This window comes from Petaurus breviceps, unplaced genomic scaffold (assembly GCF_028583685.1).
Source record: "Petaurus breviceps papuanus isolate PSGF00001 unplaced genomic scaffold, PetGlider_PUasm1.0 90792, whole genome shotgun sequence".
NCBI lineage: Eukaryota > Metazoa > Chordata > Mammalia > Diprotodontia > Petauridae > Petaurus > Petaurus breviceps.
In genome coordinates this window covers 17947293-17974388 of record NW_027187347.1, presented here as the reverse complement: position 1 = coordinate 17974388, position 27096 = coordinate 17947293, and the positions used below count along the sequence as shown (strand labels likewise).

The following is a 27096-nucleotide window of genomic DNA, read 5'->3' as shown; positions in this document are numbered from 1 at the left end:
CTCCTCACCCTCTTAATATGGAAAAAGCTTAGGTTACTCTTGCTATAGGTCATTGGGGAAATCAACCAATGAGTAGGGATTTATTGGAGTACCTACCCCAAAGATCCCTTCTGGTTCTAAAGTTCTCTATCTTTCTTCCAGCTGTCTACTAAGGACTTCAAGTATTACCAAAGAAGGCTATGCCATGTCCCTAGCCCTTATGGTTCTGGATCTACCACAGATCCCGTTGGGGAGTATCTTGTTTTTGTTTTCCCGTCTTAATGCCATTGTGTGGCATTAACTGCCACTGCTATTTTCAAGGATGACTAACATTCAAATATGGATATGGATTAACTAGTAAATTAGTGCATGGCAAAAGCTCATTTTAGTAGCAAAATACTACAAGTTAGTCTGGAATAAATAAAATAATGATAAGTAACTATTATAACCACCAGAAAGAATGGGAGAGGGTGGCTAGGTGGCGCAGTGAGTAGAGCATCGGCCCCGGAGTCAGGAGGACCCGAGTTCGGTTTTGGCCTCAGACACAACACCCACACAAAAATACTAGCCATGTAACCTTGGGCAAGTTACTTAACCCCAATTGCCCTCCAAAAAGAAAAAAAAAGAATGGGGGAGTAAGATAAAAAAAGACATGAATTCAAATCTCTGTTCTGTTCATTGATTCAGCCTTTTTGTCTTTTAGCAAAACCTATATATCCTACAATCATAGAATCTCAGAGATATAAAGGCCTCCAGAGGTCATTTATTAGGGCAGGTAGGTGGTGCAATGGATAGAGCACCAGGTATGGATTCAGGAAGACTCACTTATACTTACTAGCTGTGTGACCCTGGGCAAGTCACCTAACCCTGTTTATATCAGTCTTCTCTTCTATAAAATGAGCTGAAGAAGGAAATGGCAAACCACTCCAGTATCTTGCCAAGAAAACCCCAAAAGGGGGTCATGAAGAGCTGGACTCTACTGCAATGACTGAACAACAAAAAGGAAATGCTCACCACAAACTTCAGTGAAGTTTCATTCAATGAGACTATTTCCTGGCCTTGGGCCAGGGAATTCAATTTGAAAAGCTTGAGCCTAAGCACATACTTACCTAAGAATATCTCTGTACCTGGTACCTAAGGAAATGGCGAACCACTCCAGTATCTTTGCCCGGAAATCCCCAAATGGGGCCATGAAAAGTCAGATATGACTGAAAGTGATTAAACAACCACAGAAGTCGTTCAGCCCAACCTCCACCTAGAGAGAAACATTCTCTTCAACATCATCCTAAACAACTATCTAGTCTCTACTTGAACATTTCTCATGAGAAGAACCTACTGACTTCTGAAAAATTAGAAAAGATCTTTAAACATCTAAATCAGTGTCTTTATAACCTAATTCTATCCTCAAGATCTAAGAAAAACACATCTATTCCCTGTTTCACATAGAAGCCTTTCAAGTACTTGAAGAATTATGTCATTGCTACTTAACCAGGATTAAGCAGGCTTGCCTCAGTTTCCTCCTTTGTAAGGAAATGGCAAACCACTCATATTTGCCAAGAAAACCCCAAAAGGGTCACAGGGAGTCAGACATGACTGAAAACAACTCAACAACAACAACTTTCATTTCTCTAGGCTAAACCTCTCCAGATTCTTCCAATGATCCCTATGTGACCATTTCCCAGGCCCATCTCCATCCCACTCATCCTCCTACTGATACACTACAACTTGTCAAAGTCCTTTCCAAAACTGGACATCCTGATGTGAACATGACATCCCAGATGTGTCCTGACCAGAGCCGTCCCCTATAGGGACTGTCACCTCCCTTGTTCTGGACATCCTCTCTCTCCTTCTTAGCCCCCAGCCTCAGCCCCTGCTAGCTTTGGAGATTGCCATGTCCCAGTGTTGACTCGTTCTGAGCTCTGAGTCCACTAAAACCCCTTGGTTTTTTTTCATATGAACTACTGTCTAGCCTCACTTCCTTGTCCTGTATTTGTGTAATTGATTGTTTTTAACCCAAGTATAGGCTGGAATTTGGAATTGTGGTTGGTCATTGTATTTATCAGAGTTCTTCAGTCTTTCAGTTATTTATCTTTCCAATGTTGTTATTACACAAACTATCTCGTGGTTCTACTCACTCATTACATTTTACCTTATTAGCTTTAGCTTATTAAAACTTTTAAAATCTTGGGCGGCCAGGTGGCTCAGCAAGTAAGAGCACCGGCTCCAGTGTCAGGATGACCTGGATCAAATCCGGGCTCAGGTACTCAGCACCACACCCAGAAATAACTGGCCATGTTACCTTGAGCAAGTTACTTAACCCCGATTGCTTTAAAAAGAAAACAAAAAAACAAACTTTTAAAATCTTGTATCTGATACCTCTCAGTCACCCACCCCCAGCTTTGTATCATTTGCAAACATGACAGGCATGGCAACCAAGCTTTCTTCCATGTCACTGCTAAAAATAATGTTATGAAGGTAGTATGAATTCCTGGGAAGAAATAGGGGAAAATTTAGTAAAATAAAAATTTAACCACAATTAGAAGTAGAAACATTCAAACAATACAACATATTTTTCTGATTTTAATATTTTAAATTCATTTAAAATTCCTTGTGAGATAGCTTTAATTGCTGGCAGAAAGAACAGCAGATTACTGAGAACTTTTTTGCATCTCAAATGTTTTGCAGCTAAATGATTTTCTATTCTTTTCATAAAAGTGTGTGCAATTTATTGCAAAGCATTCTCAACTTCTTCCCAGGTTTAGATTCAACAAGAAAAAAACTCTAAAGAGTGATTCTCTGATAGCAGGGAGGGCTCACTGACTGCATATAGCAGCAATCACACTGGCATACCCAGGATGGCTGCTAGCACAGATTCTCAGATGTGCTTTACTAGGAAAGATAGCTGTTTAAGGGGTCAACAATCTTTTTAAATTACATTCACTAGTTCAGGGGAAAAGTAAGCACCCTGAACTTCAGAGAAATTACAAACAGAGAAAATACAAGCAGAGAAATAAAGACCAACAGACAGGGCTCTGACTGCCTGAATCAACTATATACTTTATATACATCCCTGGATCAGAGATCTGTTACATCTGAGTAGTCAGGGAGCTCTGAACATATGGCTACTCAGAATCTTCACCAGGGAATCACAAGATCCTTCTCATAAGCGAGCCCCCAAAGTAAAATACCAACTCAGAATATATATACACATCTCAGAGCCAAAAGGTATCACAACCCTCAAGACTCAGTGCCTAATTAGAAGTTAACAAAAGTTGTGAAAGCCTTCCTACAAGCAAGCCTCCCCTAAGCAAGCTTGCCTTAATGGGCTCCATGTGAGGCCTATTTTTGGTTGGTTCCCCCCATCCCAAACTTAAATCCCATTAATCTTACACTGCATCATCTAATGGAGATATAGCTGGAGGCAGATCTGTAAGAAACACTGACCTTCTGCACACATAAACCTTTGGCTTGACAAGTGTTTCATTTTGTAGGAATTGTCTCCACACTAACCAGATGCCTCTCTGCATCTTCAGTGTCTTTTTGTAATAAGGCATCTGTCTCTCCAAACTGTGAAAGTGTGAGGCTATGTACTCAATACCTCATGTTTAGCAACAATCTTGTTCAAAGCATTATTTCCTGTAAAACTGCAAACTTTTCCCAAAACATAACATGTTCCAGGATGATGCAACCTTATTTAGAAGGAAATTTGAGATTTTGAAAAGATGACCTTTGAGGTGTCTCCCAGTTCTAATGCTATGATTCTTTGATAAAGTATCTTTTCAGTCCCTCAAGTCTGTGATATTAATAATTGTCAGGTTATTTAAAATTTAAAAGTTTTTACACAAACAAAATCAGTGAAGCTAAAATTAGAAAATATTTTGGTAAATGGAAGAAATATGGAGGAAAATTTCTGCAGCAAGTTTGACTGATAAAACTTTCATTTCTAAGATATAGAAGGAACTAATTCAAATTTGTAAAAATAAGAGCCATACCCCAATTGATAAACTGGTCAAAGGATATGAATAGGGTAATTTTCAGAGGAAGAAATCCAAGCTATCAACAGCCATATGGAAAAATACTCCAAAATCACTAACTGGAGAAATGCAAAATAACCCTGAGGTTCCATCTTATACCCATCAAATTAGCAAAACTGACAAAAACAGGGAAAATAAATATTGGAGGGATTATAGAAAAATAAGTATATTAATGTATTGCTGACATAACTGTTAACTGGTCTAGCCATTCTGGAAAGTAATTTAGAACTATGCTCCAAAAGTCATTAAGCTGTGAATACCCAGAAATAACACTACTAGATATATAACCCCAAAGATATCAAAGAAAGAGGATAAGGATCCATGTGAACAAAAATACTTATAGTCACTTTTGTTTGACGGCAAAGAATTGGAAAATGAGGGGGTACCCATTAATCAGGGAATGGTTGAACAAGTTATGATTTATGAGCATAATAGAATACCATTGTACTGAAAGAAATGATGAAGGGGATGGTTTCAGAGAAACATGGGAAGACTTGTATAACTGATGCAAAGTGAAGTGAGTAGAATCAGGAAACAGTTTATATAATAAAAACATTAGAAAGATAAATAACTTTGAAAGACTTAGGAACTCTGATAAACACAGTGACCAACTACAATTCCAAAGGATTCGTGATGAAACATATATTATCCACCTTCCTGATAGAGAGATGATGGATGGGCTTTGAGAGCACACTGATGTATTTTTTTTAATGTGGCCTACACAGGAATTTTAACGGCAACTAGGTGTTCAGTGGATAGAGCATTGGGTCTGGAGTCAGGAAGATCTGAGTTCAAATTTGGCTTCAGACACTTACTAGCTGTGTGACCGTGGGCAAGTAATTTAACCCCTATTTGCCTCAGTTTCTCATTTGTAAAATGGAGACACACTGGAGAAGGAAATGGCAAAGAACTCCAGTATCTTTACCAAGAAAACCTCATGGACAATGTCTATTAAGTCAGGTAGAGTCAGACACAACTGAATGACTAAACAACATCATGTAGGAATTTGTTTTACTTGACTATACACTGTTAGTGATAGAGATTTTATTTTTCTTGCTTTCTTAATTGTGGTTGGGAGCAAGGAAGCATGGAGACAGAAGAGAGAGAACATGGACCTGGAAATAAAATTTGAAAAAAAAATTGGTAAAAAAGAAGTATTTTCAGGTAAACAACACTAGGGATATAGTAAATATCACTTTAAGGATATCATGAGGAAACACTTATGACATCAGTACTGGGGCAGTACTGACCTGGGTTACTTAAGTGGGAGATCCAGTTGTGTTAATTTCTTAGCCTTGCTTCTGAGACTTCAAAGTTCTTAATTCTTGTCATTTCTATACATTTGTATAGAAGTAATTTCATTACTGATGATCACAACGATAATTGAAATTATTCAGGGTACACACTCCTTCCTCTAATGCAGATCACAATTTGTCTAAGACTCATTTGGTTCTTGAGCAATACACTATACATCTACTCACCTACCCCATCATCACCTTGCACCCAATATGCTACCAACTCTGCTAGGCTGATTGATCCTCAGAAGACAGAAACAGAATCAGTTGCTAACCATATCAAATCTAAGACTTTCCAGCGGAGTAGGACCTGCCAGGCTTGTGATCCCACGCCATAGCCTTTAACAATGCAGCAAGCCTCCATGCTCCAGGGGCATCAGAGAGGGAGGAAACAGCCCAAAGTGATGACTAGTTTATTGGCTAGTTGGTACAATTTCACCAATTGGTTGAAGGGAAGCAATGTGGCATAGAAAGTAGAAAGCTGACCTCAGAGCCAGGGAGACAAGAGTTCAAGTCTTGTCTCTGAGACAAAATGGCAGAAATAGGAATGCTTTCCTGCGAGCCCCATAATGACTTAGAAAACAGCAAATTACTATTTATATTGTATTTCATTTTTATTTGGTTAAACACTCCTCTATTACATTTTAATCTGGTTTGCTTGCATTCAGGAGTTTTGCAGGCCACATGTGTCCAGCCCTAAGTCTGACACCTCTCCTTTAGGCAACTCTGAGACTATGAGTCACAAAGAAAAGGTGCTGAACTGCATTGTAGAGGGAGTTTCTTCACGTGCCAGGTCTCTCTGCTAATGAAATCGCAGGTCCATTCCCTAACCCTTAGGAGAAGAATATGGTCACTCCAGGTGCATTACATTTCAACTCAACCATTCTCTTGTTATTTCTCTCCTGACCGTTCTAAGTGGCAATCAAAGACAATGTACATGTGGTGTGTGTACCAGAGGGCAGATTAGGAACTTCTGACCACTGTGTTTAGTATATGACTAGAGATTTTTAAAGAATTTATTATTATACATTGCTTGAATCTGTGACATGAAATCAATAATGACTGCAATTTTCAGTTGAGATATTGGTTCTGGTAAGCAGTCAGTCATGGGGAATTTTAGCATCAAAGTTTATTTCATTAATTCTGCAGCATTACCTATTAAAGGAACAACTTGCAGATAGCAGCAGAATATAAATCTAGATGTCCCCAAGATTTTCCTTCTGTTCCTAACAATTTCGGAGACTTTTTCTACCTTATACATCGCTTTGGCTATTATCACTGTTAACTGAGTATACAGTTAAAATAGTTAGAACATAAAACACAAGATTAACTTGATAAATTTTACCTGATAACTATTTCTCCTGAAAAATGAGTCTTCAAATATCAGCATAATGCTTATTAAGTTACAAACTGTTATTTGACAACTAATTTCAAAAGGTTTTCCTTTTTCTAGCAAGAATTGAAGGAGATATATGGCATTGATCTAATGTTTTGCCCTGTCAATTCATGAGATGTTTCTTTTTTTATTTAAAAATTTTTTTTCCAATCACAAGTAAAAACAATATTTAACATTTTTTTTTCAAATTTTGAGCTGCAAATTTTCTCCCTCCCATAACCCTCACTAAGAAGGCAAGTAATTTGATACAGGACATACATGTGCAATTGTGTAAAACATATTTCCATATTAGACATGTTGTGAAAGAAAATAGTAAAAAAAAAGACAAGAAAAATAAAGTTTAAAAAAGTATGCTTCTATTTAGAATTCATTTCTCAGAATTCATCAAGTTCTTTCTCTGGAGGTGGAGAGCATTTTTAATCATGTCCTTTGAAATTGTCTTAAATCATTGTACTGCTGAAACAGCTGAGTCGTTCACAGTTCATCAGCATATAATACTGCTGTTCTCCTGGTTCTGCTCACTTCACTCAGCATCAATTCATGTAAGTCTTTCCAGGTTTTTTCTGAAAGCATCCTGCTTGTCATTTCTTAGAGCTATGAGAGATTTCATTTCTGCAGTTGCTATTACTTGGAAGTTATCGACTGCTCAGGATAATAACAATACCTAGCTTTCACATGTACACACACACATGTATATAGAGAGCACTATATATAAAGTAAAATATATGTATGTGTGTATATCTATATCTATCTATGTTAAGTACAGATATAGATAGATGAGAAAGAGTGAGAGAACTCTAAGGTTTGCTTTGTGTTTTATCTCATCCACACAACTCTATGAGATAGGAGCTATTATTATTTTACATATGAGGAAACGGAGGCTGAGAAAGGGTAAGTGACTTGATTAGGGTCATACATGCACGTATCTGATATAGATGAAGCAGATTTTGAGAGTTCAGTTCTCAGTTCTTCCTGACTCGACTATCTACTGTATCAACAAGCTACCTAATGACATACAAGCTACCATTCAGAAGCACAAATATCCTTTCCTATTTGACCAGTGATGCCTTCCAATGGTTTGATTTTGGGGTTTGTTTGGTTTTTTGTTTGTGTTAGCTTAATGTCATCAGGGTGAACATTTAGCTTGTCTTTGCTGTTTCATACATGAAGTGCTTGAGGATGTACTTAGAGTCAAGATGGGAGTCCTTCTGCTCCAGGCTTTTTGTCCTTTCCTTAGAACTAGGAACCACAAATGAAAGCCATGTGCAGCTTGCAATTCCCTTCATGGTTTTTTGCTTCAAGGTTTGTTTGTTTGTTTGTTTGTTTTAACAAAATCTATAAGATGTAGAAAAAAATGCTTGTACAAGTCCATCTGCCCCTATTTTTCACAGTGAAATTTTTAGCAGTAATTGTTGAAACAACAAAGAAAAGATATGTAAATCATTGGATTAGTGTTTTTTTTTCCCTGAGGTTAATAATTATGTCCTTGATCACATCAACACTTTTTCCAAGCATGTTTCCACAACTTGACTCCAATGACTCCAACAATTGTCAGCATATGTGGCATACGGCATTATGGCTCCATAATGAGCAAGATGGAAGGCATATCTCAACAGAAGTTCCTGTTCTAGCTTCCTCCCCATCTCACCAGAAATAAAATAGTTAACTAACTACCTTTTACATATGGCTTTTCTTTTTAAATTTGTTTCTCAGGATCACCTTCATCTAGCTCCTTCCCCCTGCAGATATCCTGGGAAAGGCCAACCTAGGTAGTATTTCATCTTAAAATAACAGCAAATACCACCTACCTCTTGCCAAAGAGATAGTGGACTTAAAATCCAGAACGAGTCATGGATTCCTGGACCTGGTCAATATACATATTGTTTTGCTAAACTATGCCCATTTGTTTTGAGGGTTTTAAAAAATTGTTCGGTGGGATGCAATGTATTACTTTAGGAGGGAGAGATGATAAATACTTACACAAATAATAATTTTAAAAGTACTTTTTAAAATGTGAATATAAATAATAAAAAAAAATATTAAATAGTGAAAAAGACCCTAGCAGTCAAAGGCTTGGCTGTATTCTTCTATACTACCGTGTTTCCCCGATAATAAGACACTGTCTTATTATTTTTTTGGACAGAAAGACACCAGAGGGCTTATTTTAATGAACATTGACAGCAATTTTAATAAACAGGTAAATGTGAACAAAAAAATGTATCTTTATTCAATAAGCAAATCACTGGGGAAGAACAGGATGACGCACTCACTGCTGCAGCTCTGATTGGATGCAGCTCGGAGGCGGCGTGCATTTCACGGGGGGGGGAGACGGTGCATACAGAGGGTACCATAATGTAGCGTGTAGCGCAGGGGATCACCTTCACTACAGTAGCAATCTCAATAGGGCTTATTTTAGAGGAATCTTACACAGTAAGGGGAGGGCTTATTTTCAGGATAGGTCTTATTATGGAAATTAGCCTCATTGAAAAAACCCAGGGGTCAGTACTTTCTCACTTAGCTCCTAAAGGGTGTGAGAATTTCTCCCCTGAAGGAAGTCTTTTGGACAGGTTGGTGTAAGGACAATTGTCCTGCCCATTACCCACTCATTCAATCTGCTTGATGGTCAGTGGGGCCCACAGCATACTCCAAAGTGGAGAAAAATGGGGCCTGGGACTGGCTCTAATGGATGTGACTTCTCCTTCAAGGCTGGCAGGGAAGGTTGCTGCTTTCCACTTGGTTGGTGTTCCTTCCTAGCACATCTTGTCCCTGCACATCTTTCTCCTGTAACCACTTCCAGCACCTTGTAATTGAAGCCTAAACATGGATCCACTCATCTGGTCAGGCTAAAACAGGTCGCATTTCAGACACTGCAAAAATCACTCACTTAAATTCTCTTCTACACTGAAGAAAGAACCAACCATCCCAAAGCTGCCATTGAGAGTATCAGGGACAATATAATATAAAAAAATAACTTTGTGGGCTCCTAGGCAGTACACTGAAAAAGCTGAAATGGAATCTTCTCAAAATCCCTCCAGGTTAAGAAAGCTGTGGCATGACTTTTAGCTGGTGGTAAAGTTAACTAGGTGGAACCCTACCCACTTTTGAGGAAGTTCATTATTGGATCTTGGCATATGTAGAAGCATTAGTTGCCCCTAAATCTGGTGGATTCCTTGTTCAAATGATGAGAAATTCTTTGTGGGTGGTCTTGCCTAATTTGGTATCTGAAGAAAACAGGTTAGTCAGCACAGTTTCCTGGAATGTTACCAAGTGATTTAAATCTATTGGAAACGTTGAGGGTTTCCTCACTAGTTCCAAAGTCCCAATTGTTGTTTGCCACAGGGCAGTAAAGAGCTGCCCAGTGAATCATACTGTCTCCCCCCATACTGTACACCAAGCTTTCTTTCTCTTTCTTTCTTTCTTTCTTTCTTTCTTTCTTTCTTTCTTTCTTTCTGGAGGTGGGAAGGCAGGGCAATTAGGGTTAAATGACTTGCCCAAGGTCACATGGCCAGTGTGTTAAGTGTCTGAGGTCAGATTTAAACTCAGGTCCTCCTGACTCCAGAGCAGGTGCTCTATTCACTGCACCACCTAGCCTCCCCTAGGCTTTCTTTATGTTTTGTATTTTATAATACCCTATCCATATCAAAAGGCAATCAATGGACAATATTTCTTGAGAATATTGTAGGCTTTAAGTGAATAAAATTTATTTGCCTGTCTCATTTCAGTGTCCAAAACTCTTTAGCTATTTCACTTCTGAGACCCAAATATCTCTAATTTTGCACTATCTATCCAAAGGGACGAAATTACTCTAAGTTAGGAGTTCTTAACTTTGCTGTGTCATGGAACCCTCTGATAGCATGTTGGAGCCTAAAGGACTCCTAAGAATGATATTTCTAAATGCACAAAATAAAATACAAAGGATTATAAAGGAAAACAATTGTACTGAAATAGTTATCAAAAATTGTTTAAAAAAAAACAAGTTCATGGACCCCAAGCTAAGAAACCCTGCTCCAAGGACTATGTAGGAGAGATGACGTACCCAGAGATAATTTTTAGCATAATTCAGAAGACAAATACAGTATCTCCCCCCCCCAAAAAAAGTATTTCATTGGAATTAGACTTGGCTGAGAGGCTGTGTGTAGCAAGGAAGACTTGGATTCCGTGCCACCTCTGACATGTCCTGGCTGTGTGACACTGGGCAGACCACTTGGCCTCTCAGTGCTCTCTCCCTGTCCACCCTGGCCCCTTACACCCCAGGAAGCTTGTTAATACGATCAAAGTAGCAAAACACTTGTACATATGCATTGTTAGATGGGGTTTCCTCACCAGAAGTTTCCTCTACAAATAAAATCAAAGTCTAGCTGGAAAAAAAAAAAAAGCAAAGACTTGGCTGAAAGGACAGAAAGAGTGAGGAGCTCCCTGCCTTAGCAGAGTGGGTCTTTGGGCTCCTCCTCTGACATTCTGAGTGATGGCAGTAAGGGCTTGTGTGAATGTTTATCCATCTGGACTCATGTTTCCTGCACTTTGCACTGAAGAGACCTTTCTATACACACATGCTCATGAATGAATAACCCCATATCCACATATATACATCAGTCAACTTTAAAAATAGATATACCCCACTTCCTGTCTCCATGCCTTAGCCTTGGCCTTGGCTGTCCTCCAGCCCTAGAATGACCTCCTGCATTAGCACTACCTCTTGGAACCCCTTGTTTCCTTCAAGAACCTGAACAGGGGCCACGATCTATAACTAAAGACTTTCCCAATCCCTCCAGCTAGTTCCTTCCCCCTTGACAAAAGCTACTACGAGCACACACACAAACACACACACTTCTTGTTGTTCAGTCATTTCAGTTGTGTCTCACTCTTCATGACCCTATTTGGGGTTTTCTTGGCAGAGATTCTGGGGTGATCTTCCACTTTCTTCTCCAGTTCATTTTACAGAGGAGGAACTGAGGCAAACAGTGTTAAATGACTTGCCCAAGGTCACATGGCAAATAAGTGTCTGAGGCCAGATTTTGAACACAGGAAGATGAGCCTTCCTGACTTCAGGCCCAGTGCTCTACCCAGTGAGTCACTTTGCTGCACACACACACACACACACACACACACACACACACACACACACTGCACATATGTACATATTTACATGACTCTCTCTTAAGAAAATAAGCCCCTTGAGGGCAAGGACTGTCTCACTTTTGTCTTTGTATACTCAGTGCTTAGCACAGGGTCCAGTACAGGGTAGGCACTCAAAAAACAAATGCTTATTGATTGTATGGCACCAATACTACAGAATGATCAAATTTACTTGAGCAAAATACATATCTAGATGGGCCCAAAACACACGTGAACTTAAAAGTTTAAGTATAGTTGATATTTAGTAAGTATAGATGGTAGCTCCAATTAAGAAAGAAAGTTTCTGGTGAAAAGTTCTGGCTTTGGAGACAGAAGGCCTGATTTTCAATGTCGGCTGTGCCACATGTGACCTCTGTTACCTTGGCTGAGGGACTTCACTGCTGCCAATGTCAGTTCCTTCATTTTCAAAATTAAGGAGTTAGATTCTAGTCCAACCAGATCTCTAAGGTCTCATCTAGTCCTAAATCTAGGCTCCTATCAAACCATTTACAATCTAGTCAGGGACATCAGACATACAAAACAATTAGAGAACAACAGAGAATGGCAAAGGTCTAAGGGTTGTATGGCTTCTAAGTGCTATCGAGGAGTTCAGAGACTGGATGACATGAGAGTCCATGAAGGAGATGGGGCTTTGGACTTTTGATAGGCCAGGAGGACTGAATGGAACATTTTAGACAAGGGCAACAGTATGAGGAAAGGGGGAGAAAATGAACATGGCATGTAAGGAACATCAAAGAGACTGGCCTGACTGGAGCAGAGAGTAATAAGAAACAAAGGCTGACTGGGTAGGGTGGAACTCAATCATGGAGTTTAGACTTGACCTGTAAGGTAACGTAGAAGCCCTACAGGTTTTTAAGGGACAGAAAGATGACATGAAAGTTGCAGAGTACAGTAGCAAGATAGATTTAGATAGAAAGAAATTCAATTTGCAGAGATGAAGTGTGAAATGTGAGGTGATTGGGGCCTATCTTTGAGTCCATCAGCTGTGAGAATACAGGGAAAGGAATAAATCTGAGAAACATTTTGAATGTAGCACCCCCTGAGAGAGCCTCCAAGAAAAGCTTAAAGACCCATTTGTTTGAGGCACTCTGTGCCTCAAATGAGCCCCTACTGATGTATCAACTTTTACCAACTAGGGGATGCATTAGTTGAAAGCAAAAGACATTTAAGTAAACAGTATAGCAAATATGTCTTTAATGTTCTTCTCCTGGTGTACTGCTAAGACTAACATTTTTGGAACTACATCAAGTAATTGTGGGAAGAGGGCGCATTCTTGCTTTACTCATTAAAAAGTAAGGTGAAAAAATTTCCCAAGCACAGGTAGACTATGCTCTTCCACAAGTGCCATGCCACAGGGAAGTATATGAACAAAGAGAATATATGTGAGCAAAGAATATTGTGGAAGGGAAACAGGCAGGAAATGTGCCTGAAAGAGCACATGCCAGGAACCCCAGTGGCCAGGGCACATTGCTAGAGAGCACACATGTCAAAATCACACATGATCCTGTGTCATCACACGTGACAAGGTCTACTAATACCGCTGATGTTCCCTACAGAGCTACCCTATAGGCCTCTGGTGATATCACTGTGTGGATCTCCACGTGGCCCATCATCTCTTCTGGGAAGCAGGAATTTGTACTGAGCATTCTATCCCTGCTCTCTGACGGGTCCTGTGTTGTATGTGCTTGGGTATTTCTCATCACTGCTCTCTATTTCCATCTCCTAAACGTCAGCTCTTCAAAGCTGCTCTCCTCCCACTAAGGACAGAACAAGGACGGGAAAGGTGTTTCTTCACAAAGATGGCCTGGGCACTTTTAGTGGAGGGGAGCTAGAGTCAAGCTGCTACAGCTAGCAAGACAGCCAACAAAAACCAGACAGAGAGTCACCAGGCAGTGATTAACTGTATTCTTTTAACTCCCTGTGTCCAAAGTAACTTCAAAGTTCATGGTCCCAAACAACTATCTAATTCAGGATTAGAAAATTCCTTCTAAATTCTGCTACATCCTTGATTGGGATCCTGAACTTCTAAAGCTCAGCTGAGGGACTATGCCAGAGAAAAACCAAAAGAACTATGTGGAGGTTGGAGCACCATGGTAAATTCCATTTCCAAGAATATCCCTGGCAGATAAATAAATGACAATAGGATCCGGAAAGTCAGGAAAAATCTAGGTGAAGAGCCCCATTTGGGGTTTTCTTGGCAAAGATGCTGGAGTGGTTTGCTATTTCCTTCTCCATGTCATTTACAGATAAGGAAATTTAAGAAAACAGGGTTAAGTGATCTGCCCAGGGTCACACAGGTCTTCCTGACTCCTGGCCTGGCACTCTAACTACTGCACCACCTAACCTCCCCATATGCTAGGATATTAAAGTGAATGAGGAAGTAAGATCTGCTCACCCTATCATATGGGCAGCCATCACAAAAGTGATGGCAAAGTCATGCTTGTTCACCATCATAAATATCCAGCAACATTGCCGCTGGGTATGAATTGTCATGCCTAATCTTACTGGTCCTTCCATCCATGTGACTGAGAAGAGTTAAATCTATTGAAGGAAAAGTACTCGTGGACTACCTATTGCTTTTTATTCTATTTACCCTAATAGCCTTACGGACCAGTTCAATGGGAACTGGCTCAAAATATGCACCCCGCCCTTACCCCTGCCAAGGGGATGCAGCAAATGGATTTTAACATGCTAATTACTTCTCATTACTTAAACAAAGCTTCACTGAAGTCCTCCTCTGATGCCTCCTTGTGGGTGGGGGTATGCATGGCTGGTCAAAGGCCTTACCAACAGACCCTGAATTCTGCAAGGCCTACTTCCTAGAAAAGCTTTGGGCACAGACAATGTATTAGCTGACAACCAGAAGCCTGACTAAACTCAAAACTGTTTATCACTAGATTCATGGCAGGATGGTAGATATTTTGGCCACAACAAGTCTCAAAGGCCATCTGCTAATGTAAAAAGGAGTTATAACATGCGTTGGTAGAGGGAGAATCCACAGCATGGAAATCAAACTTTGAAGAACTAAATTAAACTGGGCAATGTTCAAGTCTCTATTCCATTATTAATTTCTTAAAGCATCTAGGAATACTATTTTTGCTATTAATCAGTCAGTCTAGGCCAAGCTTAAGATAGAGCCCTTGATTTATCCACAGTTAACAGGCACAAACGAAGGTAGATCCAGCAAAGGAAACTGAGATATGTACAGGGAGGATGAGGGGAGAGTGGTGCTCTAAAAACCTAGAGAGAAGAGGGTATCAAGGAGAAAAGGATGATCAACAGGGTCAAAGGCTGCAGAGAGGTCCAGATGAAAAGGCCATTGGAGATGTGGTCATAATGGGCAAGTCCAAGCAGCTATATTTACTCAGCTAAAACACACGGGGGACTGGAGCCACAGCAGCCCTATTCCTTCCTGCTAGTCAAGGCAAAGGTGCCTGAATCATCTGACCTCACCCTCTCTTTCTCTTGGGACAGGTTAATGATACAGTTTTGGGAGCTGCTAACTAGGTCTCTAGATACTTCAGTATTTTGCAGTTGAATTGATTAATGCTTCCCTGCATGGTGTGGTGTAAATATAAAGGGAATATACTTTGATGTGTTTAAAAAAAAAAACCCAAAACTACTGTGATAACACATACAGTACGTATTGGTAAAGGAATAATAGTACTGATGATCGAGTACCTACTTTTCAATTTCATGCTCTCTAAAGGCCCATTCCTTCCTTTCCATGTCATTCATCATTTTCCTCCTTTTGTTGAATAATGCATCATTACTCAGAGGTGGAAGAGTGGCTTCCCATGCACGTTTCTCTCTGGCACGTTCAATCATCTCTACTTCAGCTAGCCCTGCTGGAAGTCCCCGACCTTTAGGATAAAAGGAGAACACTTTACAAAGAAACATTACAAGCCCCAGCAGAAACAAATTCCAGAAAGGAAGCAAAGGCTCAGGTAAGCTTTCTCCAGTTTCTTCCCAAGTCCTTGCCTTGCCTTGGGGCCGCATTACGTTCTTTAGTATATTCCCTCCTAACTCTCCTTTGTTAAGATTAAATCCTTCCTTGTTACAAAAGAAAAACTTTTTTTAAAAAAGCATGAAGGGGGAGCTAGGTGGCGCAGTGAGTAGAGCACTGGCCCTGGAGTCAGGAGGACCTGGGCTCTGATCTGGCCTCAGACACTTAACACTTGCTGGCCGTGTGACCTTGGGCAAATCACTTAACCTCAATTGCCTGGCCCTCCCCGCTCCAAAAAAAGCAAAACAAACAAACAAACAAACAAACCAAACCAAAAACAAAATAAAACAAAACAAAAAAGCATGAGATCCAGTGACCACCATCTGAAAGGGGGATGGGTTAGATGGCATCATTTAAATAGGATGTTTGTAGATTTCAGAACAATGGCATCAGAGGTGGCTATTTCTTGTCAGAATGTAAATACATTTTAGCATTTCTTTTCAAAATGTATTAGTGATTTGAGGTAAGAAGTGGAAAGAACACTGAGCTAGGCATTAGGAGACACAGATTCCAGTCCCAGCTCTGCCCCTACCTAGTGCTGAGATGGCTTTGGGCAAGCCACTGACATCTCTGAAAATTGGTTTCTTTCTCTGTAAAATGATGGTATCATTTCTTTAAGGCCCCTGATCCCCCTAAAATTATAAAGCAGAGGTGGTGGCAGCTGGAAATTATAGGGCACTGACACTTAGTGTAATTATCCAAGATTTACACACTTAACAAACTTCCTGAAGCACCTTCAAAATACTGTTAATCATCAAATCAACCACCATATCAATTACGTATAAAACCAGGTTTTTAATCTTCTTGCCTGTATGCATAACTTGGTTATTGCTCCTTCTCTGCCTGTTTACTACATTTGGAGATGCTGATGATGCTGAAAAAACAAAAATGTACTTATACCCTGAGATTAACATCCCCACAAATGTGGGGCTCCAAAGCTCCTCTAGGTTCTTTGCAGCTAGTCTGCTCCTGCCTGTGAGAGTCCAACTCTTCCCCTCTCTCCACTCTGTCCAAGTTCTGTCCATTCTCTCTAGAGGCCGTCCCTTGCCACTGTCCACATCTGCTCTCAGCATCAGATGCCATGAGGGGGGTTATACTAACACTGGCTAATTCACTATTAAAAATGGAAGGAATGGTGGGAAAGGGAAGAGAGATGATAAAATCGAGTATCTTTTCAAAGCTCTTAAAAACAGACATTACCCCTCCCCCACCTGAAAATTTCTCCTTTCCTACCTGTACCCTCCAATTTGCCATCAAAAACAAACAGTACAGGCTGTCTACACTTTACAGGTTGGCAACAATTCAGTCTCTTCATCTAATCCAAACCCAAGCCATTCCCACTGAGGTCTCACTCTCCACATCTTTAGGTAAATCTGGCATCCTTCCAAATATCAAAAGCACCTCATTACTGAACTGACATATAATTAAAATAAGACTAGATACTGCTCACAAGTTCAAACTCTTTAACAAAAATGGAACATTTAAAAATTTTTTCAGTAGAATGTTTAGGAAAAATATCAAATTTTATTTAGAAATTTAACATTAAAAATGTTATTGTTGCATGTTAGCCAAAGGATTTTTAGCAGCCTCTTTAGGGGGGAGCAAAGAATTAGAAACAAAGTAGATGCCTATCAACTGGAGAACAGCTACAAACTAATTGTGGTACATAAACGTAAGGGAATTACCTGCTATAAGAAACAATATGATGAATACAGATAAGTATGGAAAGACTTACATGAACTGATGCACAAAACCAAAAAAACTATATATACAAATTCAACAATGTAAATGAAAGAACTAGTATAAAACAAGTGAAAATGAATGCTGCAAAATTACAAAGAACAAGCATTGCTCAAAAGAAGAAATATGAGAACACACCTTCCTCATTCCTCTGTAGACTCCATTCAGTGTCCAGAGCACTGAATATATTGTCAGACTTTTTCAATTCACTGATCTATTTTACTGAATTTTTTCCTATTCTTTCTCTTTTTCTTTTGTCTTTAAAAAACATCCCTTCTCACATCAGTCCTTATTCCACTTAACTGTAAAATTAATCTCCCTAAAGTAAAAGTCTTACCAAGTCACCACCCTCTCCCATTCAATACACCACAATGGCTCCCTATTACCTCCAGGATCAAATATAAAATCCAATGTTTGGTATTATCCTTCATAACTTGGCTCTCTTTTACCTTTCCAGTCTTAAATCTGAGTCACCTCCACATACTCTTCAATCAAAAGTGAAACTGGCCACTTGCTTTTCTATGCACAAGGCACTCCATCTTGTGACTCCAGGCGTCTTCACTGGCTGCTCCCCATGCCTGGAATTCTCTTCCTCCTCATCTTTGCCTCCTACCTTCCCTGGCTACCCTCAGGTGCCAGGTAAAAATCCTGTCTTCTTCAAGAAGTCTTTCCAGATTCCTTTTAACACTAGTGCCTTCCCTCTTTTGATTATCTAAAAGTTATCCTGTATATCTTGTTTGTACATAAGTTGTTTACATGTTGTCTCATTAAACTGAGCTCTCTGAGAGCAAGAATTATTGCATTTTTATTTTTTGCCTTTTTGAAGTGCTTAGTATAGTTCCTAGAACACAGCAGGTGCTCAATAAAGGCTTGTTGACTTGATTTAATATGCACACATGAATGTACCCTCAAAAAAGTTGATTCATAGAGGCTATGTGGACTGGTAAACAGGAGACACTAAGCGATTGGATAGGAAAAACCTAAATGAGAAAGAGAGGGTGGTTTAGAGAGTGAATGAGTATGTGAGAGAGAGTGAGTGGTAAGCAAAATGACCAAAGGATGTTTGTGAAAATTAATTTTGATTGCCAAGAAACAATAATGACAGATAAACAAGCATTCACAAGCAAGGTGGCAATCTTTGAACAAAGTCCTATGTGAGACTGAATTTTAAAAGAAGCTGTACAGAATAAGGTTCTCCAAACAGCAGCTGCAATATAACTAAAGGCAGCCTTCGAGAATCTATAGTGCAGAAAGAACAACAGGCCACACCAGGGTCATGGCTAGGACTTCGTTCCCTACACCTGAACGTACAATTATCCATCAACAGTAGTAGTCACTTCCAATTATTAACCCATTGGACAACTTACCCCAAGTGAGAGTAGCCAGCGTCAAGATCTCAGGGATGGTATCCTGGCAGACTACGTATTCTGGAGAATATGGATCTGTTTGAGTTTCGCTATCCCGATAATCTGTCTGGGTGCCTTGAGTATGCACCAAAGCAATTTGGGGCTGTTTTTTAGAGACTGGAACATAACTGTATATATCCTGCCTGAAAGGTGGAAGAGAAAGAAGAAAAAAAATTAAATCATGTTAGCATTATTTAGAATACCCAACAATTGTAAGGGTTATGGGATTTAAAGATCTCCCATGCCCCATGGACGTGCTGACATAGCAGAGCAAGAAAAAAGAAAAAAGCCGAGCTAACGGTCCTGTGGTTGGCAGTTGGCGGCAGTTGCCTTTTTTTTTTTTTTTTTTTGAGTTAGGACCTGCTGAGCACTGCCAGCAGCCGGAGCTGCTGGGAGCAGGACTTTCTGCTAAGGACTGCCAGGGGCCGGAGCTGCTGGGAGCGCGCTGGGTGATTGCTGTGAGTGGGGAGAGGAGGACCTTTGCCTGAGGTAGCCTGTTCTGTTTTAAAGGCTTGAGAATGTGGGTGCTTTCTACTTTATCTACCTGTGCCAATGTCATAACTACTCTGATGGCTTTCACTTTCTGGTTTTGGGACTCAGTCTTTTGGTATCTTAATAAATTTTCTAGTTTATTTCCCCAAATGGCAAACCTGATGTATTTTGTGATGGATAATTATATCAGCATATTTATAATCTCTATAGGCATTGTGAATATGGCATTGCTGATACAACAATACAGGTATGGTATGAATAGGAGTTAAAAATCAAACTCTGAGAACATATCAGCCTATTCACCCTTCAACTCAAAGAGACATAAAGTACTGTGCCCAGGCACCATGGGGCAGGAAGAAAATCCTCTCTGTTTCTCTTTCAGATTCTTCAGTATGACGAGGGTTCTGCCCAACTGTCCCTGAAGAATTTCCTTGCTATCTCCACATCTGCATAACAACTGAAAAAAAGTCATTTACCCACATACTGAATTGAGGGGCAGGATGAAGGGAGAAGGTGGGAAGATAAGGAAGTTGAAGGGAAGCCAGTATAAATATAGCCAATATAAAATGTGGATTCTGGGTGCCACATGAAAACCTTAAAATACTGTATAACCCCTCAAGCTATGTGCTCTCCAACTTCTTACCTTCCCTCCCATGGTCATAGCACCAAATTTAACTAATTCCCCACCCCCAACCCTGCTGCACCCAGTTTGAGGACAGAGAAGGGAGGATAGAGTCTGCCTTCTACAGAAACCTAGTCCTTCCTCTGGGTAATAGAGTATTAGTCTCATTACAGAATATAAACCATAGCTATTTCAAATGAATGGCAGGTGATGGCCCAAAAGTCTTAGTGCAGTTTTAAGCTACAGTGTATATAAGCACAAGATAGATAACTTTGCTTATATGTGTATATATTTGTGATAAATCTAATCAAACATGCAAAGGAGAACTTAATGAATCCCTCCAGTTCAGATTCCTGATGTATGACCGATCAATTATACTTCAAAAGATTTGGTGGATACCAAATAACACTGCTACTCTGATATAATTTCTATAATACAACAAACACTCTTCCTTTCTCGACCACCTTTTCTGGCTACTTACCTTAACAACCAAATTGTCCCATTTCCTCATTCTGGTGGGTTTTGGAAGAGGGAGAATTAGGAGGAGCTAGAAAACACACTGGTTTTTTCAAAGTTCTAATTTATGAACAACTAATCAGAAAGATTTAATCAGTTGGTAAGAGCATGGTGCTAAAGTAAGTCCTCAGTCATTCAATCATTAACCATATTTATTAACTGCACAAGGATCTATCAGTACTGTTGTAGACAATGTGAGTAAATCAGATTTGTTCTGTTCAGTAGTCATAGGCTGACCCCCTAAGCCCAGCAAGCCATTTCCTAAATGTTTATCATTATTCTTAATTGGTATCAGTGAAAAAGGGTAGATGAATAAATGTTATTGCTATTGACTAGCAGAATCATTTTTATATACCAAGAATGACCCATTATTACTAGTGTATGAACCAGAAAATGTGATTCAATAATAGCCAGTTATGTGGCATTGATCTAGAAAATTTCCCTCAATACAGTATAAATACATATTTTCAAACAAAGCTGAAATAAAGTAGTTGTTGGTGTATTTTTTTAAGGGAAAATAGCTTGAGTTTTAAAATACAGCTTTTCCCTGTCATAAGATAATATAAGGAAGAAAAGTACCATGTATATTTGAGCTAAATGTGACCTGTCTTCTTCTCTGCCCCATGCAGGTGAACATGACAAGACTAGCAAGACTCACCTGAAGGACCTGCTAACTCTAGCTTGCTCTGCATTTTGCCCACACAAGATCTATTGTCATCTGCCTAAACTACCCTAGGCTAGCTGAGAAGTTATTTGCTACTTCTCTGTGTAAGAAATTAACTGTTTTCTACACCTGTAAAAGAGAAAGGTATCTCTCTATAATCTATTCCTCTTTATAAGACCAAGGGGAAAAAGGTTCATTATTAAAAACATTCATCATTCAAAGCTACTTTCCAATACCTTAAATATGTGAGCATTAGGAATAATAAATATTCACTGTTTGCATGCACAGAACTAAATACATTTCTTTTCCTAAATTCATAACTTAAATGAGATATTGCAGGACATAGATTTGCTTATCTTTTCATGGGTACCTTATAATGCTTAGCTCTGAAAGGACTGATAAATTCCACTAAAGCAGGATAGTCTAAGAAAAATGAAGGATTCACAAAATATTTATCAATTGGTTATTGTGACAAATTGCGTCACAGCATCAAACAACAAATATATTTAGCAGAGGAGCAAAACTATTTTGATTAATTTGTTTTTAAATCAAATATGCCAAGGTAAGCAGTCTACATCTCTAAAAGTGAAGAAACAAAATAAGCTGAAAAATACTTATAATACTTAGTTTACTACTTACTTTGGTGTTGCAAGAATAACATTGAGTGGCATCTGCTTGTAAAATGGAAGGAAAGGCCTGGTGGGGGAAATGAGGCAATATAATTAAATGGGATTCCTGACTTGAGTAGAAGATTGCTGACATAACCCCTAAGGTCCCTTATGATTCCAAGATGCTGTGATGTACACATTAAACATGGTAACCCTAGCTCTCCCCTGTAACTTGGGGGCAGTTTCTTAAATAAGGCATATCATTTCTCATTCTGTCGCCAAACTCATCTGTACTGTGTTATGTTTACGTGAAATTACAACATTTGTTTCCTCCCACATAGCAAGATCATGGCTAAGAAGAGTTTTACAACTCTTCCTTTAAAGTCTAGAACGTTTGGAAATGAAAGGGGAAAGATGTCCTGAAAGACAGTTAGCAAGACAGTCCATCCGCAGTTGCAGCTGAGTTTCACAGAAAAAGGTTGCTTATGAAAAACAATATTCATTAGAAATTTACTTTCTCAAGGTAGCTTAGGCAGACAAAGACTCAAGATTTCACTTCTGTCCCAGAATAGATTCCACAGGAAACTCAGGGGCATCTCTTGATTCAAATGAATTACACAATAGCCAATTTATGGCTACCTTTTTGAGCTATGGCAAATAGGCAGAATGAATCTTTTAGTCCGACCTGGATTGATCATACACACAGAGAAAGCCTATGTATACCACTTTCCAGTTAGTTCTAATATTTTTCCATTTTCACTGTCTAGGTCCCACACCATTCTATAAACTACTGAACATCTTTTCAGCTACAGGGAAATTTCTTCCTCTCATTCTATGTACACATATTGCAATAGACTTTAATTGCCAGGTAAGGTTCATATAACATTAATGTTGGCTTCTTACCATTCAAAATATTTATAGCGATTCTTTCCAGTAACCTGAGGATCTTCATCTTCTTTAGGCATTTTAAAAGAAGTGTCAGCCCTAAAATGAAGCAAGAAAACAACATTCAGGTCTGGAATAAGAATACCAGTTGGCATTCAATCAATAAGCTTTATTAAACATCATTACATTCCAGGCCCTAGGGGATACAAAGACAAAAACAAAATAACTATAGCCCTTAAGGAATTTACATTCTATTAATATACCATATAATTCTAATATATTACTCCATACTTCTTTTTTAAGTTCAGATATCTATTCCAAACTTTTTGTAGGTAAATTATGTTATTATATATGTGTCTTAGGGTGATATTTAGTTCTCCTGATATGCTACATGACACTTTAGCTTCTAAAAGTCATCTGTAGAAAGTTAAGGGAATCATATGATTTAATATAAAAAACTACCACACTCAAAATTATAGGAGAGCAATGGGCCTGGCAGTTTTTGACTTCATCATGGAATCTATGTAGATGTGCCTCTGGAAACGATGATTACTTCTAGTCACAGGCACCTCAGGTTGTGGCTGTTAATATCTAAGTGAAACACTCCACAGTCAAGATTTGGTAATTTTACCAGTGAGTGATGGTTATCACACTGCTACTGTATGATCATTCTTGGCAGTCAATGACCTAACAGGGCAATATGATTATGCAAAAGATCAGCAGAAAGGAAAAAAAATGTATTAAGTTCCACAGCTAGAGGAATTGCTAAATTTTGAGAGCTTTTGTATCCTCTTCTTGAATAGAAAACACTCTAGAATGATAGGATAATCTCAACTATTTAGTAGAGGAAAGATTTCTATAAATAATTGGGAAGGAAAGATGTCTAGAAGGTGAAAAAAGTTTGTGTAATAACAGAATCTCTAATAAAAGAACCACTAGTTTAACAATAAATAGTATATAGAAGGTGTAAATAGCAAGGACCAAGAAAGCAAATCTTAGAATTGGTCCAAGTTCACCTTTAAGATCGAGTGAACAAAGGGAAATGATGTTTATATTCTTCATATACTACAAAGTTAGTAGTCACAAGGCTCTCAATCCAACTGCTGTCTATATGCATAGAAAACATAATTTTGATCTTTATTGAGTTCAAACAAAATACATAGTATGGCTCAATATAACAAAGAAACACACTGTCAGCAGGCTAAACAAATTCTTTCTTGAACATATATTACTCTTTTCAAACTTATGTTGATATTGTTATTACTATGATAAAAAATTTAAATAGTAACGAATCCATAAAAGCTTTCTGTCATGATATATTTTTACTTATTTAAGTACTTTCTCAATCTAACTATTTCATGTCAGGGTCCTAGAAATATTCTAATAATGCAAAGGGGTATCCATACTCAAAAAAGTTAGGAACCACAGTGTTAATCTGAACATTTAGGATCATCGCTACTGCTGTGTTAGAAGTTATCTAGTTTAACTCTCTCCTTTTACAAACAGGGAACCTGACTCCCAAAGAAGTTAAGTGACTTGTCCACTGTCAAAGAAACAGTAAGTAGCAGAACTGGGATTCAAGTCAGGGTCTTCTCATCCACAGCCAGCATCCTTTCCACTGTACCCCGTGGATACTAGAAATATAAAATAGTCTAACAGGAATTTGAGGATGCACTCTCTCATACTTTTGCTCCAATAGTGTTCTTGGGAAGAAAAAAGAAATAGACAGTATGATCTCACTACACTCTCTTCCTTGACAATCCTCTTCATTCCTGCAGCTTCAATTACTTCCTCTATATCAATCACTTCTAAATCTAAATTACTCTCACCTAAACCTCTCTTCTGAGTTCCAGATCTGATTCCCAGCTACCCATAGGACATTGGAGACAACATGGTACAGTGGGAAGAAGGCTGAATTTAGAATCAGAGGACCTGAGTTCAAATCCCAGTTATCCCATTTTAGGGGCAGCTTCGATCTGTTTCAATTCTAAAACCATAATTTTATGATCTCTGCCTGGATATCCAACCAGTACCTTAAACTCACCAACTCAAAAACTGAGTTCCTTATCTCTCCTATTAACCTGTCCCTAACTTCACTATTTCTGTCTTTTATACCACTATTTATCTAATCTTCCACATCTGTAAACTTACAAATATTTTTTGACTCTTTTCTCTCTATCATCTTTGATATCTCATCAATTACCAGTTCCTGTCACGTCCCATCTCTGAAACACGTCTTGCAGCTGTCTAATCCCCTATGTTTCTTACTGTCACCACACTAATTTCCATCTCTCTCATTACTACCTGCTTGGACAGTTGAGATAGCTTCCCAACAAATTCTTCTGCCTGGAATGCAAAGCCAATCACAGACTTACTGGCTTTCCATGCACTCTATACTCAAGGCAATTGGGATGAATCTCTGTCCCCAGACTCTGTGTTTGTAGGCCTTGATTCACATTGACCCTAATAATTATGTAAAAATAGGTGCTATTAAAATGATCCCTATTTATAGTTGAGGCAACAGATTCAAAGAAGTTAAGGGTCACATTGCTAGTAAGTGCCTGAGGCAGGATACAAACCCAGATCTTCCTATCCCCCAAGTCCAGCACTCAAGCCACTATGTCATATATATATATATATATATATATATATATATATATATAAATATATCATTAATTAAAATATTTGAGATAGCTTTTAACTTATGAATGAGTTTTCCCAAGTCTCTTAAGTTGTATTTATGGGTATAAAAATATTTTCCCACTATTATACAAAGTGATGAAATGCCTAGGGTGGTCCACAAAAAATAAATAAATAAAATTTAATTCATAAAGTACTTGCCACCCTGCCAAAATGACAGATCCTTCATCTATATGAACATATCTGATAAAGCACACTCTACTTATAGTAACACAGACTCTCGACTCCCATGCAACAATGTTTTTATGGGAAAATGCATTCTCCAGTCCAACTTGGAATACTGGGAAATTCCATTTTTACAGCACAAGTGGGAATTCTGTCAGTTCTAAGCCAATGTTAGTGACTCTGGGAGGAAGATTTGTAGCAGAGTTGGATTTTGGGGCACCAGGAAGTATGAAAATGATGTGCTTATGAGGTCCAACTGGTGTAACTTTCTGGAAAGATTTCTTCATCCTGAGTTTAGTGCCAATCATGTCCTTCCTTACATCCCAGAGACTAGGCCACTTATCTTTCTTTTTTTTTAATGCTTTATTAACTTCTGATTTACTTCATTCGTTTCCACCAGATTTTGAGTTACAAATTTCTCCCCGTTTTTCCCCTACCCACCACCCCAAAATAGCAGTCCCACAGGATATCCCTTCCTCCAATCTGCTCTCTCCCATATTTTCTCCCATACCCCATTCGACTTTTCCAGTGGGTCTCTATGCCAAAGTGCCTGTATATCTTATTTCCCAATTCCATGTAAGATGGTATTAATAATAGTATATATATATATACACATATATATACATACACACATATATATACATATATATATTTGAATATTTGATTTTAAAACTTTCAATTCCAGATTCATTCCCTTCCTTCCTTGTCACCCACCCTTACTGGGAAGATAAGCAGTTCAGTATAGGTTGTACATATGTGGCTAATGCAAGACAATAACATAGTAGATATATTGTAAAAGACTGACTATATTTCCCTCCCTCCCATCCCACCTCCCACATGTTCTATTCTCTACTTTGATCCTGTCCCTTTTCAAAAGTGGGTGCTTCCAACTTCCCTCCCCCCACAGCCTGCCCTCCCTTCCATCATCCCCCCTCTCATCACCTTTCCCCCCTACTCTCCTGGAGGGTGAGATGCCCTCTTTAGTGTGTATTTCACTCCTTCCTCAAGCCAAATGCAATGGAAATAAGGCTAACCCATTTCCTTTTGCCTTCCTATTCTTCCCCTCCATTGTAACCATTTTCCCTTGCCTCTTCTGTATGAGATAGTTTCCCCAATCTGTCTCTCCTCATCTCCTCTCATTATATTCCTCTCACCTCTTAATTTCACCTTTTAAGTATCATCCCTTCCTGTTAAATTGGTCCTATGCCCTCTATCTGCTTGTTTACATTCATTTTCATTTGAATCCCAAGAAAGTCTTGGGAATTAAGCTGGGCTTCCTAGCTCACACAGCTGATGTGGAGTTCCTGGACTCCCAAGTCCAAAACACTATCACACTATGTCAAACTGGCCCTAAATATAAATATATCATTAATGAAAAGAGAGGCAGCCTATAACTTATGAACAATATGAACAGAGCCCCGGAAAAAGATTTTAAAGGCACAGTATTCCCAT

The 27096-nt window shown here is 38.9% G+C and overlaps 1 protein-coding gene across 1 annotated transcript in view; it reads right to left on the bottom strand.

The window, feature by feature from the left end:
• Positions 1-22878, bottom strand: part of CFAP91 (cilia and flagella associated protein 91) — a 55890-nt gene extending 33012 nt beyond the window's left edge. Inside the window, exons 1-4 of the mRNA XM_069070032.1 lie at positions 22798-22878; positions 21926-21982; positions 18954-19135; positions 15526-15703 (exon numbers count right to left, since the gene is read on the bottom strand). Coding sequence (XP_068926133.1) covers positions 15526-15703; positions 18954-19135; positions 21926-21982; positions 22798-22859 — 479 coding nt within the window. The 5' untranslated portion in view covers positions 22860-22878. The remainder of the gene's footprint in view (positions 1-15525; positions 15704-18953; positions 19136-21925; positions 21983-22797) is intronic.
• Positions 22879-27096: the final 4218 nt, after the last annotated feature.